Source organism: Hemitrygon akajei, chromosome 24 (genome assembly GCF_048418815.1).
Source record: "Hemitrygon akajei chromosome 24, sHemAka1.3, whole genome shotgun sequence".
NCBI classification, from domain to species: domain Eukaryota; kingdom Metazoa; phylum Chordata; class Chondrichthyes; order Myliobatiformes; family Dasyatidae; genus Hemitrygon; species Hemitrygon akajei.
The window spans coordinates 283,918-305,671 of NC_133147.1; the positions used below are offsets into that span (position 1 = coordinate 283,918).

At 44.7% G+C, this 21,754-nt stretch overlaps 1 protein-coding gene across 5 annotated transcripts in view; it reads left to right on the plus strand.

Moving 5' to 3' along the window:
• Nucleotides 1–865: 865 nt before the first annotated feature.
• LOC140715778 (importin subunit alpha-7-like) overlaps nt 866–21,754 on the plus strand; it is a 129,539-nt gene continuing 108,650 nt past the window's right edge. The window contains exons 1-3 of one of the 5 annotated variants that reach the window (XM_073028154.1): nt 899–965; nt 3,141–3,254; nt 15,908–16,041. In XM_073028154.1, the coding sequence (XP_072884255.1) occupies nt 15,943–16,041 (99 nt within the window). In that variant the 5' untranslated portion in view covers nt 899–965; nt 3,141–3,254; nt 15,908–15,942. Of the gene's footprint in view, nt 966–3,140; nt 3,255–3,289; nt 3,310–3,478; nt 3,498–15,656; nt 15,675–15,907; nt 16,042–21,754 lie in introns of those variants that run through there. The other 4 variants (XM_073028152.1, XM_073028155.1, XM_073028156.1 and 1 more) reach the window with 4 other exon arrangements.

Here is a 21,754-nt window from a genome sequence, read left to right on the forward strand (position 1 = left end):
TGTCTGGTATGGAGGGGCTACTGCACAGGACCAAAAGAAGCTGCAGAAGGTTGTAAATCTAGTCAGCTCCATCTTGGGCACTAGCCCACGAAGTACCCAGGACATCTTTTGGGAGCAATGTCTCAGAAAGGCAGCATCCATTATTAAAGACCTCCAGCACCCAGGGCATGCCATTTTCTCACTGTTACCATCAGGTAGGAGATACAGAAGCCTGAAGGCACACACTCAGCGATTCAGGAACAGTTTCTTCCCCTCATCCATTTGATCCCTACATGGACTTTGAAGCTTTGGACACTACCTCACTTTTTTAATATACAGTACTTTTGTTTTTGCATATTTTTAAATGATCTATTCAATATACATAATTGAATTACTTGTTTATTTATTATTATGTTTTATTTTATTTATTATTATTATTGTTTTTTTTCTGCTAGATTATGTATTGCATTGAACTGCTGCTGCTAAATTAACAAATTTCACGTCACTTGCTGGTGATAATAAACCTGATTCTGATTCTTTATTCCTCTGCTAAATAAATAAAGGGAAATGGCACTTGCATGCTCTGTTCTCTGCTTTCCACCTGATTACCAATACTGTTTATTGATCTTTGGCCTGGCATTTTAACAAGGATTGTCCACAGTCCAAATACAGAACATCCATCAGTGCCCTTGCTTAATTCCCAGAATCTTGGAACATTCTCTCAGAAAACTGGCAACAATACTATTTTTCAAAAATTTTCTTTGGATTTATATAGTACAAAGACTTGAAAGGAAGGTGTGGGTTGGGGGAGGGTATTGGAGATGGTTTATCGCCGGGAGTTTCCGATCACTTCCACTGAAGACACATTTTGAATAAAGCGCAACTACTGCGGAGCCGTGCGGTCGACCACTAGGTTTCCGTCAGGCCACCACCATTTTGGCCGCAGAGTCGTTTCTGGAACGAAGCTATCCCATTTGGAAAGATGGGTGAGTGATTAAGGGAAAGGTAGGGGAGAGATCTGGGCGGAGGTAGGAAGGGCGGCAGGGGTGGTTGGCAGACGGAGGGAAGGGGACATGGGTCAGCGAGGGAGGAAGATGGGGAGAGTAGGGGAGGGAGGGAGGGAGATGGGGAGAGAAGGGGAGGGAGGGAGATATGGTATTGTGCAAAAGTCCTAGGCACCCTAGTGCATCTGAGCTCTATGTGTGTGTTCATTACTACATATAGCAGAACTAGTTCCCACTCCACTTGTAGTAATTGTTCTTTCTAATCACTCTTACATGCTTTTGATGTTATTCATGACAAAATTATGGAGGTCTGGTTAGGATATTGAGTGAGTTTTGTGTGTTTTCTGACGAATGGAAATCTATACAAAGAGAACCAACCTTTCCATCCCCCTGAGAAAGTCTGTACCTTCTAATTTCCACTGCACATTTTTTTCTGCCTTCTTCCTCTGATTTGATTTTTACTGACCTCTCCACTACCCTGTGCCACTGCTGTCTCATTTCTCTTGAATTTATTAAATGCCAATCTCATGAAACCTATAGTTCCCTTTCACCTGCAGTCCACACACCCATGGCATTTTGTTAACCTGCTTTTTACATTTAGCTATCTTTATCTCTTTATACTGTGCCTAAGGAACACAGATTAACACCATCTTTGAAAATACACCATCAATGAAGCAGTTAGCTTTGAGGATGACCTACTGTGGTACTAGTTGTTGGTCAGACTCGAAATCTGGAACTTGAGTTCTTACAGCTGGTGGCTCCCCCTGCACTTGTGCTTGTTTAGAATATAGGAATCACCCTGCAGTTCACATGTGGTATTGAATTATGAACGTGACTGGTCTGAAATATTCTGCCATGCTTTTCTTTATGAGCTTACGTTATTGAGTAGGAATAATGTAACAGAATGGAACTCACCTGGCATCACCTTTTTATTCTGGTGTCTTCCCCCTTCCTTGCTAGTCCTCATGAAGGGTCTTGGCCTGAAATGTTGATTATTTATTCATTTCTATAGATGCTGTCTGACCTACTGAGTTCCTCCAGCACTTTGTGTGTGTGTGTGTGTGTTGCTATGATTTCCAGCATCCACAGAATTTTGTGTTTAGAATGAACCTCTTTCTTTTGCTGCACAAAACTGACCACTCACCAATTTCTGAGCTTTTATCCCGTAGAAGAAGTAGTCCATGGAACTGAGGTAATTGTTTCGTGGAGGAGGGAGTGGCAATGGACAGCTGTAGACTTTTTTAAGTGATCCAAGTACATTGCCCCTTGAGTCAAGCAGATTTCATTGTGAATTTCAGTTATATTGAATTGTTGTAGCAAACTGATTGTTTTGCCTTAATTTGGATAATGTTGCAAGAATGTTAAAAGATGGAGCAGTACAGACCCTTTAGCCTACGATGCTGTGTTGACCTCAACGTATTCTAAGATCAACGTAAGACTTGCCTCTGACATAACCCTCTATTTTATCATCATTGTGTCTATCTACAAGTTTCTTAAACGTCTCTATTGTATCTGCCTATGCCACCACCCCGGTAGGGAGTTCAATCCTCCCACCACTCTCTGTGTAAAAAAAAGAATGTACGTCTGTACTTTCCTCCAGTCACCTTAAAGATACGTGCCTTGTACTAGCCATTCCAGCCCTGGGAAGAGGTCTCTGGCAATCCACCCTCTTATCATTTTGTACACTTCTATCAAGTTCTCTCTCATCCGACTTCACTCCAGACAGAAAAGTACCAGCTTGCTCAGCCTATCTTCATAAGACATACTCTAGTCCAGGCAACATTGGTTGTCTTGTAAAGTATTCTGTGGTTTTGTCAGACTCATAAGAGTGATCAATCATAAGAAACTACTAATGGAGAAAGGAGAAATAAAATGATGTGTATGAAGCATTTTTATTATCATTATTATGTCCTTATGACCTCACAATACACTTCAGCCAATAAGTTGTTTTTAATATGTAGTCACTTTTAGGCAGCCAATTCAAAAGACAAGATCCTTGAGATGAATAGCTACTTAATCACTTTTTAGTTGTGCTGGTTGAGGAATGAACCTTGGCCTGGATAACCGAAGAATTAGCTTCTCCATTTTGGGGTAAAAGTGAATGGAATTGTCTGTGTCTTGACCATACAAACGAGGTCTCTTTTTATCATTCTTCAGGAGGTGGGCATCAGAGGGAAGTCTTGGAATTTATTGACAGTTCCTAGTTGTCCTTGAACGTGGCCTTGAAGGTGGTGCTGGGCCTTTATGAACTACTGAAACCATGTACTGAAGGTATTCCCACAATGCTGTTGGGTAGAGAGCTTTCTAACTTTGCTTCAGCGACAACGTAGGTTTGGTAATTTATCATAAATTATTAATGATCACAGCTAGAAGGGAGTGTTTTTTTTATTCTGCAGGTTTAAATTTGCATTGAATATAATCTATGATTTATTTTAGCTAGGGCGTAGAGTCAAAGGAATGGGCGTTTGCCAGTTTAACAAGGGAGGAAAGGCTGTGGTGGACAACTAACTGCAGGTCTGTCAACTTGACACTGGTGGGTTCAGTGGAGTTATGAAACTTGGAAATGAACCCTTGGTTCAACCTATTCATGCCAGTAGGTTGTCTCTGTGCGTTAATCCCATTTGCCTGTAATTGAAATAATTAGTGGCTTGTCATAAATCCACATTTTGAGAGGTTCACAATCAAGGACATTCATGTGGATCTGAAAATGGCAATGCAGGTAGACAAGGTGGTGACTCACTATTCTTGTCATCATTTGTCAGGCCAATGAGTGCAAAAATTTGGCTGTTATCTTACAACCGTACAAGATGTGGTGAGACCACGCTTAGAAGATTGTGTGCAGTTCTGTTTCCATACCTGCAGGAAGGATATCAATACATGGAAAAGGTTTTGTAGAACAAGTGGACAGCCAGAGACTTTTACCCAGGGTGAAAATGACTAATACCAGGGAGCATAATTTTAAGTTGATTGGAGGAAAGTATAGGGGGGGGGGGGGTGTCAGAGAGTGGTGAGTATGTGGAAAGCCCTGCTAGGGGTGGTGGTAAAGACAGATACATTAGGGACATTTAAGAAACTCAATTAGATAGGCGCACGGGTAATAGAAAAGTGGAGAGCTATGTGGGGGAGGGGAGAGTTAGATTGATCTTAGAGTAGGGTAAAAGATCAGCACAAAATTGTGGGCCGAAGAGCCTGGACTGTGTTGTAGTGTTCTGTGTTCTAAGATTCACAAAGGTGTTATTGGGACTAGAAGTATTAAGTTATAAGGAGAAACTGGATAGGCTGGGGTTTTTTCCCTGGCATTTAGGAGCTGAAGGTGACCTTTTAGATATACTTTAAATGATCTATTCAATATATGTATACTGTAGTTGACTTTATTATTATTATTTTTATTTTATTTTTTTCTTCTAGATTATGCATTGCATTGAACTGCTGCTGCTAAGTTAACAAATTTCATGACATATGTCATTCATAATAAATCTGATTCTCATAAGAATCATATGGATAAGGTGAATAATCACAGTATTTTTCCCAGAACAGGAGAATCTAAAACTAGAGGGCATAAATTTAAGGTGAGAGGGGAAAAATTTTAAAGGGACATTAGAGTCCTTCTGCTAGTCAGGGTCGACCATGGTTGTTGCACCCCTCAAAGTGATTCGCAGGCCAGGGCAACTTGATATGGAAAGTAAGCTGTTGCTCATGTAACAGGCTTCCCCTTTCCACGCAGCTGATGTATCCAAAGGAATGGTAGAGACGGATACAGTTTGGCACCAGCAGTGTCACAGGAGTTTCCAGTCAGTGTTGAACTCAACATAGGACCGCCTTAGGGTCTCCAGTCTGGATATTCTTTGGGGTTCAATGCCAAAGTCTTCCCCAGGGGTGGGTATAGTACAAGGCAGCGGAGATTTCCTTCCAGATGAGCTGCCCACTATGGTTGACGAGCCCCATCTATGCAAAGTGACTGGTTTAAGGCACCAGTCACCTGCTTTTGCCCCTTCTCCTATCAGTAACTGTTCCACCAGGCCTAGTAGTTAAGCCACACGTATAGGTCAGGAGCTGGACTTAGTTGTCAGAGGTTATTTGAGGCACACACCATTGGGAGCATTTAATAGGCAGTGGGAATTTATCCCCACAATCATCCCTGGCTCTGACAACCTTAGAGAACCAAAAGGGACATGAGGAGCAACTTTCTCACACAGCATTTGGTGGGTATGTGGAGCAAGCTGTCAGAGGAAGTGAGAGAGGTAGGTACGATGACAAAATTATAGTATTTGAAAGGCATTTAGACAGCTATGTGGACAGGAAATGGTTTGAGAGTTATGGACAAATGGGACTAGTTCAGATATGTGGATAGGAGAGTTCAGAGAGTTATGGACAAATGGGATAGTTCATGTTTGTGGATAGGAGAGTTTAGAGGGTTATGGACAAATGGGACCAGTTCAGGTATGTGGAAAGGAGAGTTTAGATGGTTATGGACAAATGGGACTAATTTAGGTAGGGATGAAAGGCTTGATTCTGTGCTGTAAGACTCTTAAAGGTTGATTGTTTATGACTGGAAGTGTAACAGAGTGGGAAAGAGGCATAAGATGACTTGTCCCTGTTGGTTCACGTACTGCTTACGAGAGCCTTACATTTTAACATTAGACTTTAGCAACAGGAGTTGGCCATCTGGCCTTTTGAGTTTGCTGTTCATTAAGTCAGTGGCTGCTCTTTTGCCTGGCACCATTTTCAAGCATACTCTTAGAACACGGAAAATATAGTGCCATCTACCGGCACCTGAACCATAACTCTCCATGTAACTATCCAGACCTCTCTTAAATGTTGTAATTAAACCACACCCACAACTTTGGGCTGACAGTCTATTACACATTCACACCTCCCTCTGAGTGTCCCCTTATCTATACCCCTCATAATTTTCCAGTACTCCAGGGAGTAAAGTCCTAACCCTGGCATAAATCTATCCCTGTAACTCATGTCCTCAAATCCCAGCAATATCTTTGTAACTTTGCTCTGCACTCTTTCAAGTTTATGATATCTTTCCTATCAATATTATAAGACCATAAGATATAGGAGCAGAAGTAGGCCATTTGGCCCATCAAGTCTGCTGCACCATTCAATCATGGGCTGATCCAATTCTTCCAGTCATTCCCACTCCCTTGCCTCACCCTATATCCTTTGATGCCCTGGCTAATCAAGAACCTATCTATTTCTACCTTAAATACACCCAATGACTTGGCCTCCACAGCTGCTTGTGGCAGCAAATTCCACAGATATACCACCCTCTAGCATCTCAGTTCTAAATGGACGTCCTTCAATCCTGAAGTTGTGCCTTCTTGTCCTAGAATCCCCTACCATGGGAAATAACTTTGCCATATCTAATCTGTTCAGGCCTTTTAACATTCAAAGGCAACACGAGTGAATCTGCAGATGCTGGAAATAAATAAAAACACAAAATGCTGGCAGAACTCAGCAGGCCAGACAGCATCTATGGGAGGAGGTAGTGACGACATTTCCAGCCGAAACATCGTCACTACCTCCTCCCATGGATGCTGTCTGGCCTGCTGAGTTCTGCCAGCATTTTGTGTTTTTATTTCTTTTAACATTCAGAATGTTTCTATGAGATCCCCCCTTATTCTTTGGAACTCCAGGGAATGCAGCCCAAGAGCTGCTAGATGTTCTTTCATTCTTTCATTCCTGGAATCATTCTTGTGAATCTTCTCTGAACCCTCTCCAATGTCAGTATATCGTTTCTAAAATAAGGACCCCAAAACTGCACATAGTACTCCAAATGTGGTCTCACGAGTGTCTTACAGAGCCTCAACATCATATACCTGCTCTTATATTCTATATCTCTAGAAATGAACTCAACATTGCATTCACCTTCTTCACAACTGACTCAATTTGGAGGTTAACCTTTAGAGTATCTTGCATAAGGACTTCCAAGTCCCTTTGCATCTCTGCATTTTGAATTCTCTCCCCATCTAAATAATGGTCTGCCCATTTATTTCTTCCACCAAAGTGCATGACCATAAAATTTCCAGCATTGTATTTCATTTGCCACTTCTTTGCCCATTCCTCTGAGCTATGTAAGTCTCTCTGCAGGCTCTGTGTTTCCTCAACACTACCCGCTCTTCTGCCTATTTTTGTATCATTGGCAAATTTAGCCACAAATCCATTAATACTGTAGTCCTAATCTTAAGAAACAGTGGTCCCAACACTGACCCCTGTGGAACTCCACTGGTAACCGGCAGCTAGCCAGGGTAGGATCCTTTTATTCCCACTCTCTGTTTTCTGCTGACCAGCCAATGCTCCACCCATGCCAGTAACTTCCCTGTAATTCCATGGGCTCTTATCTTGGCATAGTAGCCTCATGTACAGCACCTTGTCAAAGGCCTTCTGAAAATCTAAGTAGTTTTTAAAAGCTTCCCAATCCTCCCAACTCCAACCCTTGCTGCTCTGCTGACCTTCCTGCAAATGTCCCTTTCCAGTTAACTTCAGCCAGTTCTCCTCTCATGCCATTGTAATTTCCTTTATTCCACTGAAATACCAACACATTGCATTTTATTTTTTTCCTTCTCAAATTGGAATGTGAACACAATCATATTGTGATCACTGTTCCCTAAGGGTTCCTTAACTTTATGCTCTCTTATCACCTCAGGATCATTGCACAACACCCAATCCAGCACATCCGATCCCCCTAGTGGGCTCAATAATAAGTCATTCTAAAAAGTCATCCTTTAGACATTCTACAAATTCTCTCTCTTGAAGTCCCGTACTGACGTTTTCCCAATCCACTTTCATGTTAAAATCCCCAACGATTATCATGGCATTGCCTTTCTGACGCACCTTTTCTATCTCCTGCTGTAATTTGTAATTCACATCCCGGCTGCTGTTTGGAGGCCTGTATACAACTGCCTTTAGAGTCCTTTTACCCTAGCTGTTTCTTAACTCAACCCATAGAGACTCCACACTTTCCAATCCTATGTCATCTCTTTCTAATGATTTGATATTATTTCTTAAACACAGAGCCACACCACCCCTCTGCTTACTAACCTATTTTTCCTATACACCCTATATCCTTGGACATTCAGCTCTCAATGGCAGCCATCCTTTAGGCAAGTTTCAGAGATGGCCACCATGTCATACTTGCCAATTTTGATATTGTGTTTTGGTTTATTACTGTCACATGTACTGCTGTCTGTGAGGAGTTCGTGTGTTCACCCCGTGACCATGTGGGTTTCCGCCAGGTGGTCCCATTTTCTCCCACAGATCATAGACGTATTGTTTGGTAAGTTAATTGGTCATTGTAAATTATGCTGTGATTAGGCTAGGGTTCAAGTGGAGGTTGCTAGGCAGTGCGGCTTAAAGGGCTGGAAAGGCCCATTCTGTGCTCTATCTTCATCAACAAGCAAATAAGATATAGTGAGAAAAGTGTTGCTACCGATTCTTTTCATGTTATCTAATCGAGATATGGATGATGGAATTGATAACATTGTGGCCAAGTTTGGAGATGATACAAAGATAGGAGGAGGGGTGGGTTGTGTTGAAGCAGGGGATCTGCAGAAGGATTTGCACCAGTTGAGAGAATGGGCAAAGAAGTGGCAACTGGAATACAGTGTTGGGAAGTGTATGATTATGCATTTTGGTAGAAGAAATAAAGGCACGGACTATTTTCTAGTCAAAATTAAAAAATCCGAGGTGCAAAGGGATTTGTGGGTTCTCATACAGGATTCCCTAAAGGTTAATTTGCAGATTGAGTTGGTGGTAAGGAAGGCAAGTATAATGCTGTTGCTTTATAAGGAACTGGAATGTATTGTGAGCAGTTTTGGGCCCCTTACCTAAGAAATGATGTGCTGGCATTGGAGAGGGTCCAGAGGAGGTTTACGAGAATGATTCTGGAAATCAAAGGATTAAAGTATGAAGACCATTTGTTGGCTCTGGGTTTCATACTGGAGTTTGGAAGAATGAAGGGGATCACATTGAAACCTATTGAATATTGAAATACCTAGATAAAGTGGATGTGGAGAGGGTGTTTCCTATAGTGAGGTAGTCTGGGACCAGAGAACACACTCTCAGAATAGAAGGATGTTCCTTTAGAACAGAGATGAAGAGAAACTTCTTTAGCCAGAAGGTGGTGAATCTGTGGAGGCCAAGTCATTAGGTATATTTAAAGCGGAGGTTGATAGGTTCTGGATTAGTAAGGGGAGAAGGCAGGAGAATGGGGTTGAGAGGGATATTAAATCATGCATGATGGGATGGCAGAGTGGACCTGATGGACTGAATGGCTTGATTCTGTTCCAGTGTCTTATGTTCTTTAGGAATGTATTGTAGTGATGTACTACATAGAGAGCTAGAAACAACGACACGCATTCGGTAAGTCATTTTGAGACTAGTTTATTCAAACTTCGCGGCGCTGGCTTTTAATCCCTAGTTCCCGCCCTCTCTGGGCGGAAATGACATCAGAGGTGCATTACCAAAGTCTGTCCCTGCGCGCGCTATTTGTGAGCCAGTTTGCCTGCGCAGAAAGCGGGTCACCACATAACCCCCGCCCCCCCCCTCCCCCTCCCCCTCCCCCCCAAGAACTGGCGATACACCCCCCAATGTCCACAGTCTGGATCAGTATTTGTTTGGCCGTCTGCCTCTGCGCTGTGGTGCCTGAACCTCGACTGGCTGCGCCGTCTACATGGGCTGGTTTGAGTCGGTCCACCATGAAAACCCCCTCTTTCCCCCCAGTGTCCAGAATGTACGTGGACCCGTTGTTGTTGATCACCTTGAATGGCCCCTCGTGGCCGCTGTAGCGGTGTCCGGTGTGCGCCCCTTCGTACAAACACAAACTTGCAGTTCTGCAGGTCTTTAGGTACGTAGGTCGGGGTCTGTCCGTGCTGTGAAGTCGGTATGGGGGCCAGGTTGCTGAGCCTTTCGCGTAGTCTGTCCAGGACTGCTGCGGGTTCTTCCTTTTGCCCCCTTGGGGCTGGTATGAACTCTCCTGGGACGACCAGGGGTGTACCGTACACCAACTTGGCCGACAATGTGTGCAGATCCTCTTTGGGCGCTGTGCGAATTCCAAGCAGGACCCAGGGAAGCTCATCCACCCAGTTAGGTTCTCTCAGGTGGGCCATGAGAGCCGACTTCAAGTGACGGTGGAAGCGTTCCACTAGTCCGTTCGACTGTGGGTGGTAGGCAGTTGTGTGTTGTAGCTGCGTTCCCAGCAGGCTGGAGGTGAACAGGGCGCCTCTGTCGGAGGTAATGTGAGCCGGTACCCCAAAGCGTGCTACCCAGGTTGCAATCAGCACTCGGGCGCAGGAATCAGTAGATGTGTCGGTGAGTGGGACCGCCTCTGGCCATCTCGTGAACTGGTCTACCATAGTTAGGAGGTACTGCATTCCTCGTGACACTGGTAGGGGCCCCACAATATCCACATGAATTGAACCTCTAGCGGGTGGGTTCGAACTGCTGCGGCGAGGCTTTAGTGTGCCACTACACCTTGGCTGTTTGGCACTGTGTGCACGTTCTGGCCCATTCGCTGACCTGTTTGCGAAGTCTGTGCCACGTGAACTTGCTGGAGACCAGCCGGACGGTTGTTTTGATAGATGGATGCGCCAAACCGTGTATGGAGTTGAAAACTCGCCGCCGCCAGGCTGCCTGGACGATGGGGCGAGGTTGGCCGGTAACCACGTCGCTACAAGGAAGTCTTGCAGCTGCAAACCCGAGACTGCGGTCCTGTAGCTGGGCATCTCGTCGTCTGCCTGCTGCGCCTCTGCCAGTGCTGCATAGTCCACCCCCAGGGACAGGGCCTGGATAGCTGGTCTGGAGAGTGCGTCCGATACGACGTTGTCCTTTCCTGAGACGTGCTGGATGTCCGTCGTGTGCTCGGAGATGTAGGACAGATGTCGCTGCTGGCGAGCCAACCAGGGATCGGACACCTTTGTGAACACAAAGGTCAACGGTTTGTGGTCCGTGAACGCAGTGAACGGCCTGCCTTCTAAGAAGTACCTGAAATGCCGGATTGCCAGATACAGTGCCAACAGCTCCCGGTCGAAGGCACTGTACTTGAGTTCGGGTGGTCGTAGGTGCTTGCTGAAGAGTGCCAGGGGTTGCCAGCGCCCCTCGATGAGTTGCTCCAGCACCCCACCGACTGCTGTGTCAGATGCGTCCACTGTGAGGGCGGTTGGAACGTCTGTTCTGGGGTGCACCAGCATCGCGGCATCTGCCAAGGCTTCCTTGGCTTTAACGAAAGCGGCCGCGGCCTCTTTGTCCCAAGTAATGTCCTTGCCTTTACCCAGGGTGTACAAAGGGCACTTGATACGGGCTGCTGAGGGGAGGAAACAGTGGTAGAAGTTCTTCATACCAACGAACTCCTGCAGGCCTTTGACTGTGGCAAAGTGGCGGATCACGTCTACCTTGGCGGGCAGAGGTGTTGCCCCGTCTTTGGTAATCCTGTGGCCCAGGAAGTCAATGGTATTGAGACTGAACTGGCATTTGGCCGGGTTGATCGTGAGGTCGAAATCACTCAGGCGGGAGTAGAGCTGGCGGAGGTGGGACAGATGCTCCTGACGACTACTGCTGGCTATGAGGATGTCGTCCAAATAGATGAACGCTAAGTCCAGGTCGCGTCCCACCGCATCCATTAGCTGCTGGAACGTCTGTGCGGCATTCTTCAGGCTGAATGGCATTTGGAGGAATTCAAACAGGCTGAACGGGGTGATGAGTGCTGTTTTGGGGATATCTTCAGGGTGTACCGGGATTTGATGGTATCCCCGGACAAGGTCTACTTTGGAAAAGATTCTTGCCCTGTGCAGGTTTGCTGCAAAGTCCTGTATGTGCGGCACGGGGTAGCGGTCTGGAGTTGTAGCCTTGTTCAGTCTTCGGTAGTCGCCGCATGGTCTCCAGCCCCCAGCTGCTTTGGGCACCATGTGGAGCGGGAGGCTCATGGGCTGTCGGACCTCCGTACGATCCCCAATTCCTCCATCCTCTTGAACTCCTCCTTCGCCAGGTGGAGCTTTTCCGGGGGGGAGCCTTTGTGTGCGGGCGTGGAGGGGTGGTCCCTAGGTCGGGATGTGGTGCTGTACTCCGTGTCTGGGCATGGCTGCCATGAACTGCAGTGCCAGAATCAATGGAAAGTCCGCCAGGATTCTGGTGATTTTGTTGTCCGACGGTGTGATGGAGTCCAGGTATGGGGCCAGCAACTTGGCTTCACCCAGGGAGAATGTCTGGAAAGTCTCGGCATGTACCAGTCTTTTCCCTTGCAAGTTGACCAGCAGGTTGTGAGCTCGCAAGAAGTCCACCCCCAGGAGTGGTTGGGCCATGGCAGCCAGTGTGAAGTCCCACGTGAACCGGCTGGCGCCGAACTGCAGCTGCACTGTGCAGGTGCCGTAGGTCCGTATCGTGCTGCCGTTTGTGGCCCTCGGGGTGGGTCCTGGCTTCCTGTTGCGGGTGTCATACCCTGTCGGGGGTAAGACGCTGATTTCCGCTCTGGTGTCGACCAAGAAACGGCGTCCTGACTGTTTGTCCCAGACGTACAAGAGGCTGTCCTGGTGGCCAGCTGCTGTAGCCATTAGCGGCAGCTGGCCCTGGCCCCTGCAGGGCGGGCGACAACGGTGGGCTTCTGTGCCCCACTGCTGGTGATAAAAACACCACTGTTCACTGGCCTCCTCACTCCTGCCTCTGTGTTGTGTGCGCCCCCTTGCTGGGTCTGGTCTGCTCTTGGGCGCGTGGCTTGGTAATCTGACCGACGGACACCACGCTCTCCATCTTGGCTTTCCAGAGCGTGTCTGCCCGGGCCACCACTTTTCGGGGGTCACTGAAATCTGCGTCGGCCAGCAGCAGATGTATGTCCTCGGGCAGTTGCTCTAGGAATGCTTGCTCAAACATAAGGCAGGGCTTGTGTCTGTCAGCCAGGGCCAGCATCTCGTTCATTAATGCTGATGGCGGCCTGTCTCCCAAACCGTCCAGGTGCAGCAGGCGGGCACCTCGCTCACGCCGTGAGAGTCCAAAGGTCCTAATGAGCAGTGCTTTGAATGCTTCATATTTGCCTTCTTCTGGGGGCGACTGTATGAAATCCGCAACCTGGGCGGCTGTCTCCTGGTCAAGGGAGCTCACCACCTAATAGTAACGCGTGGAATCAGAAGATATCTGCAGAATCTGGAACTGGGCTTCTGCTTGGCTAAACCACACGTGTGGTTGCAGCTTCCAGAAAGTTGGCAGTTTTAGCGAAACTGCGTGAACAGATGAAGAGTCGGTCATCTTTGGTCCAAATCCCGTTTGGACCGTCGGGGTCACCAATGTAGCAATGTACTACATACAGAGCTAGAAACAACGACACGCAGTCAGTCGGTAAGTCGTTTTGAGACTAGTTTATTCAAACTTCGCGGCGCTGGCTTTTAATCCCTAGTTCCCGCCCTCTCCGGGCGGAACTGACATCAGAGGTGCATTACCAAAGTCTCTCCCCGCGCGCGGGCTATTTGTGAGCCGATTCGCCTGCGCAGAAAGTGGGTTGCCACAATATATCATATGGCCTTCATTGACAGAGAACTTGTGTAAACATATCTTATTGCAATTATATATGGCCTTAAGAGATCACACCTGGAATATTTTATGCAATTTTGGTTTAAAAAAGATTTACCTGCAACAGAGGGAGTTAGTGAAAATTCACCAGATTGGTTCCTGAGATGGCAGTGTTGCCATAAAGAAGGTAATGAACAGGAGTGAGAGATGGCTTAATTGAAACACATAAAATTGTTATTGAGTTTGACATGCCAGACATGTTTCCCCTGCTAAGGGGTGAATTGTTACAGCACATTTTGTAGATGCTGAACATTTCAGTTGTAGTGCACGCGTAGCAGTGTAGAGAAATCTTCATTGTTGTAGAATGGCTGCCAATCAAGCTTGGCTGTTTTGTACTAGATCAGGGGTTCCTAACCTGGGGTCCATGGACCCCTCGATTAATGGTATGGGTCCGTGGCATAAAGAAGGTTGGGAACCTCTGTACTAGATGGTGCCATGTTCCTTTTGAGAAATGGACATTTTTCTATCATGTTGCTACCTTGTGCCTCAGATGGCAAAGAACAAATTTATTTGGGCTAAATGTCTGCAGACTGCTTGTCGAATAATCCATCCAGTCCCCTACCTTGCTCTGTCCAATTGTCCTGCAAATTATTTCCCCTTAGTTGCAAACCGACTAAAAACCCTGATTGACTCTTTCCGTCATCCGTACTGCTGAGAGTTCCAAATCATCAATCCCTTTTTTTCCTTTCATTTCCTTGCCTTTTGCCGGACACAGTAAATCTGTTTCCTTTGGTTTGTTAATGCAGACAGCTGTTTTATCATATCTAATCTTGTCTTAATTTTGTAAATACTTTTTCAATTATTCACTCAAGTTCTTTTGCTTCAGGGAAAACGTCTCACCAGCTTCATTCTAATGTAGAAGAAATCCTTCATCCCTGGAAACACTAATAAACCTCTTGTGCATTACATTTTTTTAAAAGTGGTTTTCTGAGAAAAATGAAGGGAGTAGGGGATGAGCAGATGGATAGTTGCAGAAATACGGTGAATAGTAGACAGAACTGGTTAGATGATAATTTGATGTTACTTCCTGTTTCTTATCAAATTTCCAGGCCCACTTCCTGCAGGGACATCACAGACACATCAGAATGCAGAAGAATGCTTTTGTTGTCCAGCTTTATGTCACCATCACCCCTCATAACTTATATCAGATGAGCAGACTTTTTCTTTGACTAAGTATTGGGAAAAAAAATCTTTTGTTTTTTGATTTGCCATAACCTTGACCTCTGAATCTATTCCTCCTTCTGATGACTACTTGTGGTGGAAACAATTCACAAACAACCTTGTGTTCATATTTGATAATCCAGAATTGAGCTTCTGGTCACTTCCTTTCGATCACCAATTTGACCCATTGTCCTCAACATTGCCTAACTCTATTCTGATCTTAGCTCAGTCCTACTGAAACAGTGATCTGTCATTCCAAAGTTTTCTGACTGGCTGCTACCTGAACTCATCAAAGTTCTGCTGCTAGATCTGAACTTGCACCAAATTACACACCCATTACCTTTGATTTACATATGCTTCTGTTCTGCAATGCTTATTAGATTTCAAATGTGTTCTTTTCCTCTACTCAAGTTTTTCAAGTCTTCTACATCTGCTCCCTCCCCACCCTGAACTCCTGATATTCCTGTAGTCTCCAGTCTTGCAATCCTCAGATTTTTTTTTCTCTTCCTATTGTGGTTTATGTCTGTCTGATTTTGATCATTTCCTTCACCTGCTTAGACCTCATTCTTTTCCTAGACCTCAACATGTGAATTCAGATGAAGGGTTTCAGACTAAAACATCGACTGTTTATTTCCCTCCATAGATGTTGTTTGACTTGCTGAGTTCCTCTAGCATTTGTATGTGTTCCTCAAGATTTCCAGCATCTGCAGCATCTCTTGTGCTCATGTTACTCTTTTCTAAAATATACCTTCAACTTTACTTTTTCCTAAGCTTGTGTAATTAGATATCAAATGATGTTTAATAATCCTCTTGGGTAGTCTTCTGTGCTTAAGGTGCTGTATACAGGCAATTTAAACTTGTGTTCCCACTTTGTTCACTGTAATATCTAATTTCTCTAGCAAATGAGGGTGTAGGTTCACCACTGGAAGATCGGGGAGCAAAGCAGCATGGTCTAATATGTCTCCACCAGTAAGTGAAAATTTAAAAAGAAATGCAGATGTTGGGCATCTGATATAAAAAGAGAAAATGCTGTCATATCAACAAATTAAGCAGTGTCTGTGGAGAGAGAAAGGGGTTAACATTTTGACACTTTTCCAGTTCTGACAAAACATCTTGTGCTGCAATGTCTTTCCAGATATGCTGTTTAACCTGTTATGTTTGCTACTGCTTTTGCATATTTTCATTTTAATTTTTGCTTGTAGAAACCACCAGCAGTCCAGCAAAAGAAAACTACAGGATGAATCGTTACAAGAACAAAGCATTAAATCCTGAAGAGATGCGTAGGAGAAGAGAGGAAGAAGGGATTCAGTTAAGGAAGCAAAAACGAGAACAACAGGTATATCACTGCAGTCTGGTTTGGATCACTGTGTAAATACACAGGACTGATGAAGGGTCTCAGCCTGAAGCATCAACTGTTTACTCTTTTCTATAGATGCAGGATGCTCACTACTGTTCATCTGTAGAAGGACGTGTGTGGATATGCACAGTCCAGCTATCTTTAAAGTAAAGGTGTTAGTGAACTCTCCTGATTGTGTTCTGGGACTATGAGAGGATGAGCGAGATGTGCACTCCCAGCAGTTTGAAACTGCTTGCAATTTCCACTGCTTTACTGCTCATGTAAAGAGGGGTGTAAGTGGTGTCCTTTGTCTTGTTGATGTAAGGAAATTGACAGTCATGTCTTGAAAAAAGCCTACATGTGTGTCCCAGGAAATTGTGGTAACATATGGAAGATATCCCCTTGCAGAGAAATTTACTTTATTTAGTGATACAGTGTGAGTAGGCCCTTCTGGCCCTTTGAACCATGCCGTCCAAGCAACCTCCTGACAACCCCAATTAACTGAAACCTAATCACGGGGCAATTTACACTGATGAATTAACCTAACCGGTAGGTCTTTGAACTGTGGGAGGAAACTGGAGCACTCACACATTCCACGGGGAGGTTGTACAGAGGCTACTTACAGACGGTGCCAGAATTGAACTCTTGATCTCCAGAATGTCCCAAGCTGTAATAGCATCGTGCTAACCATAACACTACCACCATAGCCATGAGTGAGGTCTCAGAGACTAGAGGATTGCTAATGTACCCTTACAAAAGGCTGCGAGGAAGTGTCTGGGGACGGCAGAGCAATGAGTCTAATGTCAGTGTTGGTAAGTTATTGGTTCTGAGATACAGGAAAGAGGTACTACATGGAAGGTTGGTCTGGGAGGTTAGATGGGGCGCTAGTCAATTGAATACAAAATTGGTTTAAGAGACAGGGTGGTTGTAGATGGTTGTTTTTCAAATTGTCAGTCTGTGACCAGTCGTGTACTGCAGTTACTTGTTGCTAGGTCCACTTGTTCTTCATTATTTACAATTACAATTTGTAAGTGGCATGGTTAGTAAGTTGTGGATAACAGTAAAATTGGCGTGATGCTCAGTAAAGAAGATTCCAGCAAGATCTTGATCAGTTGGCTGAGGATAGCAGAGTTTAATTCAGATAAATATCAGCTGTTGCATTTTGGCTAAACAAATCGGAGCAGGATTTGCACAGTAAATTGTAAGACCCAAGAGGGTGTTGTTGATCAGAGAAATTTTGGGACACAGAAATATATTTTGTAGTGACACAAGTAAACAAGATAGTAAACAAAACTTTTTAGCTTGTTTGCCTTTATTAACCAGGATATTGAGTATAAGAGTTGGACTCTGTGTTATAGCTGAACAATATGTTGGTAAGGTCACAGTTGGAATACTGTGTACAGTTCTGGTTGTTCTGCTATAAAAGATTTCACTAAACTGACAAGGGTGCAAAAATTTGCATTGCACTGGAAGGTTTGAGTTTTAAGAGAGAACGGTTAAGCTAATGCATTTTTCCCAAGAATGTGTGAAGCTGAAGAATGACTAGATGGAGGTTTACAAAAACTTGAAGATAAGGTGAATATCTGCAGACTTTCCCACAGAATAAGGCTGTCTGTAACTAGAGACCAAAGACTTAAAGTGCTGGAAGAAAGATTTAAAAGAAACTGAAGAGGCAACTTTTTCACACAGGTAGTGGTGGCTGTATGCAGTGAGATCCCAGAGGAAGAGCTAGTAGTGGGTACAATATGACAATTAAAAGGCATTTGGACACGTGCACGGAAAAAGAAGGTTTACAGTGATTATAGGTCAAAGTAATTGATGCTTCTCAGTTATAGAACTTGGTTAGCATGGCTTTGTTTTCTGTGCTTTGTAGCTCTTTAACATTAGGATTCTGTTAAATATACTGTGGGGAAAATGAGCATTTTAAAAACTGAATTATTGATCTTTCCACAGCATTGGATTGTTACTTAACACTTGCAGTGTAATAATGGAAAATACATGGTTGAGAAGAAATTAAAATAGGAACTGCCAGAGATGTGAAGCAGATCAGGCAATATCCATGGAGAGAAAAATTGCGGTTCTGCCTGGTGGTGTGTTCCTGTTCTTGGAGTTTGCCGATCGGCCACGTTTTTGAAATGTCCAGGTTCATTCTAGGTGAGGGGCCTTTGAGGTGTGACCTTTCACAACCCTGTAGACACCTAGTGTCGCATACTGAAGCATGGCGGGAGCCAGAAACAGTGAGAGTGGCTGTTGGAGGCCTCTGCACTTGGTTCGTTCCCCACCACTCCGACAGGATTCACAAACTTTCTACCGCCACTATATGTACATCCAGCATGATGAAGTGCTTCATGAAACATATCAACTCCTACCTGAGGAGTGACCTGAATCCTCTGCAATTTCCTTACCCTCACAACAGATCAATGGCAGATGCCATTTCATTGGCTCTTCATTCAGCTCTGGAACACCTGGACAATGTTCTCAAGATGGCGCTGGTGATACACACCGGAATTTTGTGAGCAGCTAACAAAGTTACTAACTATTCTATGAAATATTCTTTTTCTGGACTGTAATCACTGCAGTCTGAAGCCTGTAAGTTCCCTTTGGGAGTTGAGCATTTGAACCATCTGACCAATCTGGCATTTTTGCAATATCCTGAGGAATTCAGTGAACTCAAGAATGTAGATATGACCGTGTTGGCCAATGCTGAAGTGGACTTCTACCCAGATTGAAGCAGTGAGGCCCAGGCCAGAGAACACAAAATGAACCAGTGTTCAGTTGAGTTAAACACTGAGCCAGATTAAAATATTAAAGTGTTGAGGCCAAGGGCAGAGAATGAACCAGTGTTCAGCTCACTGCTCTGTGTCAGCCAGGATCCCTCACCTGAGTCCATCCCTTCTCCCTGTCTTCTTGCTGCTACCGTCGGGTGCAAGGTGCAAGAGTCTTAATGGTTGTACTTGCCTCAGGCCTGACCTGGCCACGTGTCTTTCAGAAACTCTGCGATTCATGTTCTGTGTATTATTTATTTACTTTTTTATTGTTTGCATGATTTATTCTTTTTTTTCCTCACATTGGATGGTTGACGGTCTTGGTTGTGTGCAGCTTTTCGTGGATTCTATCGTGTTTCTTTGCTTTCTTCCCGGTTTATAGAACATAGAACAGTGCAGCACAGTACAGGCCCTTCGGCCCACAATGTTGTGCCGACCCTCAAACCCTGCCTCCCATATAACCCCCTACCTTAAATTCCTTCATATACCCGTCTAGTGGTCTCTTAAACTTCACTAGTGTATCTGCCTCCACCACTGACTCAGGCAGTGCATTCCACGCACCAACCACTCTCTGAGTGAAAAACCTTCCTCTAATATCCCCCTTGAACTTCCCACCCCTTACCTTAAAGCCATGTCCTCTTGTACTGAGCAGTGGTGCCCTGGGGAAGAGACGCTGGCTGTCCACTCTGTCTACTCCTCTTAATATCTTGTACACCTCTATCATGTCTCCTCTCATCCTCCTTCTCTCCAAAGAGTAAAGTCCTAGCTCCCTTAATCTCTGATCATAATCCATACTCTCTATCCCAGGCAGCATCCTGGTAAATTTCCTCTGTACCCTTTCCAATGCTTCCACATCCTTCCTATACTGAGGTGACCAGAACTGGACACAGTACTCCAAATGCGGCCTAACTAGAGTTTTATAGAGCTGAATCATTGCATTGCGTCTCTTAAACTCTATCCCTCGACTTATGAAAGCTAACACCCCATTAACTTTCTTAACTACCGTAGATTCCGGACTACAGAGCGCACCTGATTAAAAGCCGCTGGCTCTAATTTTAGAAATAAAATCATTTTTTTTATTATACAGGCCGCTTCGGATTTTAGGCCGCACCGAATTTCAGGCGGAACGGATTTTCGGCGCACTGGATTTCCGGCGGACCGGATTTTCGGTGCACTGGATTTCCGGCGGACCGGATTTTCGGCGCACCGAATTTTCGGCCGCTTGTAATATGAGATATTTACACAGAAAGATATTACACGTGTTGGGCTTCAAATTCTGCCCTGTGTTCGTTTTGGAAGAGAGACAACCAACACCGGATTACAGTGCAGCGTGGCTTTATTGCAGAACGCGTTTTGCCTTCCCCTTACATTCTGCTCTTATTTATACTCCTTTTTCCCCCAAACCAAACCCTCGCTACACATATTTGGTAAGGCTAAACTTTGTTATACCTACCGGTATTTGGTAACATCGGACACTTGTGTCCTTATTGGCCCGATACCATTCACACACGAGTTTTACTGTTTTTGTGCAGCGGAATCCTCAGTTTCGCTCCCTCCCTCCCTTGTACTGCTGTCTAATATCACGTGAGCCATTCCTGACCTGAAGCGGCAGTCCCAAATTAAATCTCCACCGTCTCACCATCGATTCATGTATGCCAAGATTACGCGCAGCAGCTCGATTTCCTTGTTCAACCGCCAGATTGATTGCCTTTAACTTAAAAGCTGCATCATATGCTTTTCTTCGAGTGTTTTCCATGTTGATGAGGGTGAGTACAAATGGCTGATTTACAATAATTTGTGAAGTGCGCTTGATTTATCGTACAATTTCATTGGACCTCTGTGAACTACTCATCAATTTTATTGGTCTACTGTTACGAGGCAAAATGTTTTGGCGGCATGGGAAAAAACTTTCTATTAGCCGCACCTTATTATAAGCCGCTATGTTCAATGCTGTTCAAAGCATGGGAAAAAAGTAGCGGCTTATAATCCGACATCTACGGTACCTTATCTACTTGTGAGGCAACTTTCAGGGATTTGTGGACATGTACCCCCAGATCCCTCTGCTCCTCCACACTACCAAGTATCCTGCCATTTACTTTATACTCTGCCTTGGAGTTTGTCCTTTCAAAGTGTACCACCTCACACTTCTGTGGGTTGAACTCCATCTGCCACTTCTCAGCCCACTTCTGCATCCTATCAATGTCTCTCTGCAATCTTTGACAATCCTCTACACTATCTACAACACCACCAACCTTTGTGTCGTCTGCAGACTTGCCAACCCACCCTTCTAACCCCACATCCAGGTCATTAATAAAAATCACAAAAAGTAAAGATAGATAGATAGATAGATAAATACTTTATTCATCCCCATGGGGAAATTCAAAATTTTTTCCAATGTCCCATACACTTGTTGTAGCAAAAACTCATTACATACAATACTTAACTCAGTAATAATATGATATGCATCTAAATCACTAACTCAAAAAGCATTAATAATAGCTTTAAAAAAAAAAAAAAAGTTCTTAAGTCCTAGCAGTTGAATTGTAAAGCCTAATGGCATTGGGGAGTATTGACCTCTTCATCCTGTCTGAGGAGCATTGCATCGACAGTAACCTGTCGCTGAAACTGCTTCTCTGTCTCTGTATGGTGTTATGTAGAGGATGTTCAGGGTTTTCCATAATTGACCGTAGCCTACTCAGCGCCCTTCGCTCAGCTACCGATGTTAAACTCTCCAGTACTTTGCCCACGACAGAGCCCGCCTTCCTTATCAGCTTATTAAGACGTGAGGCGTCCTTCTTCTTAATGCTTCCTCCCCAACACGCCACCACAAAGAAGAGGGCGCTCTCAACAACTGACCTATAGAACATCATCAGCATCTCACTGCAGACATTGAATGACGCCAACCTTCTAAGGAAGTACAGTCGACTCTGTGCCTTCCTGCACAAGGC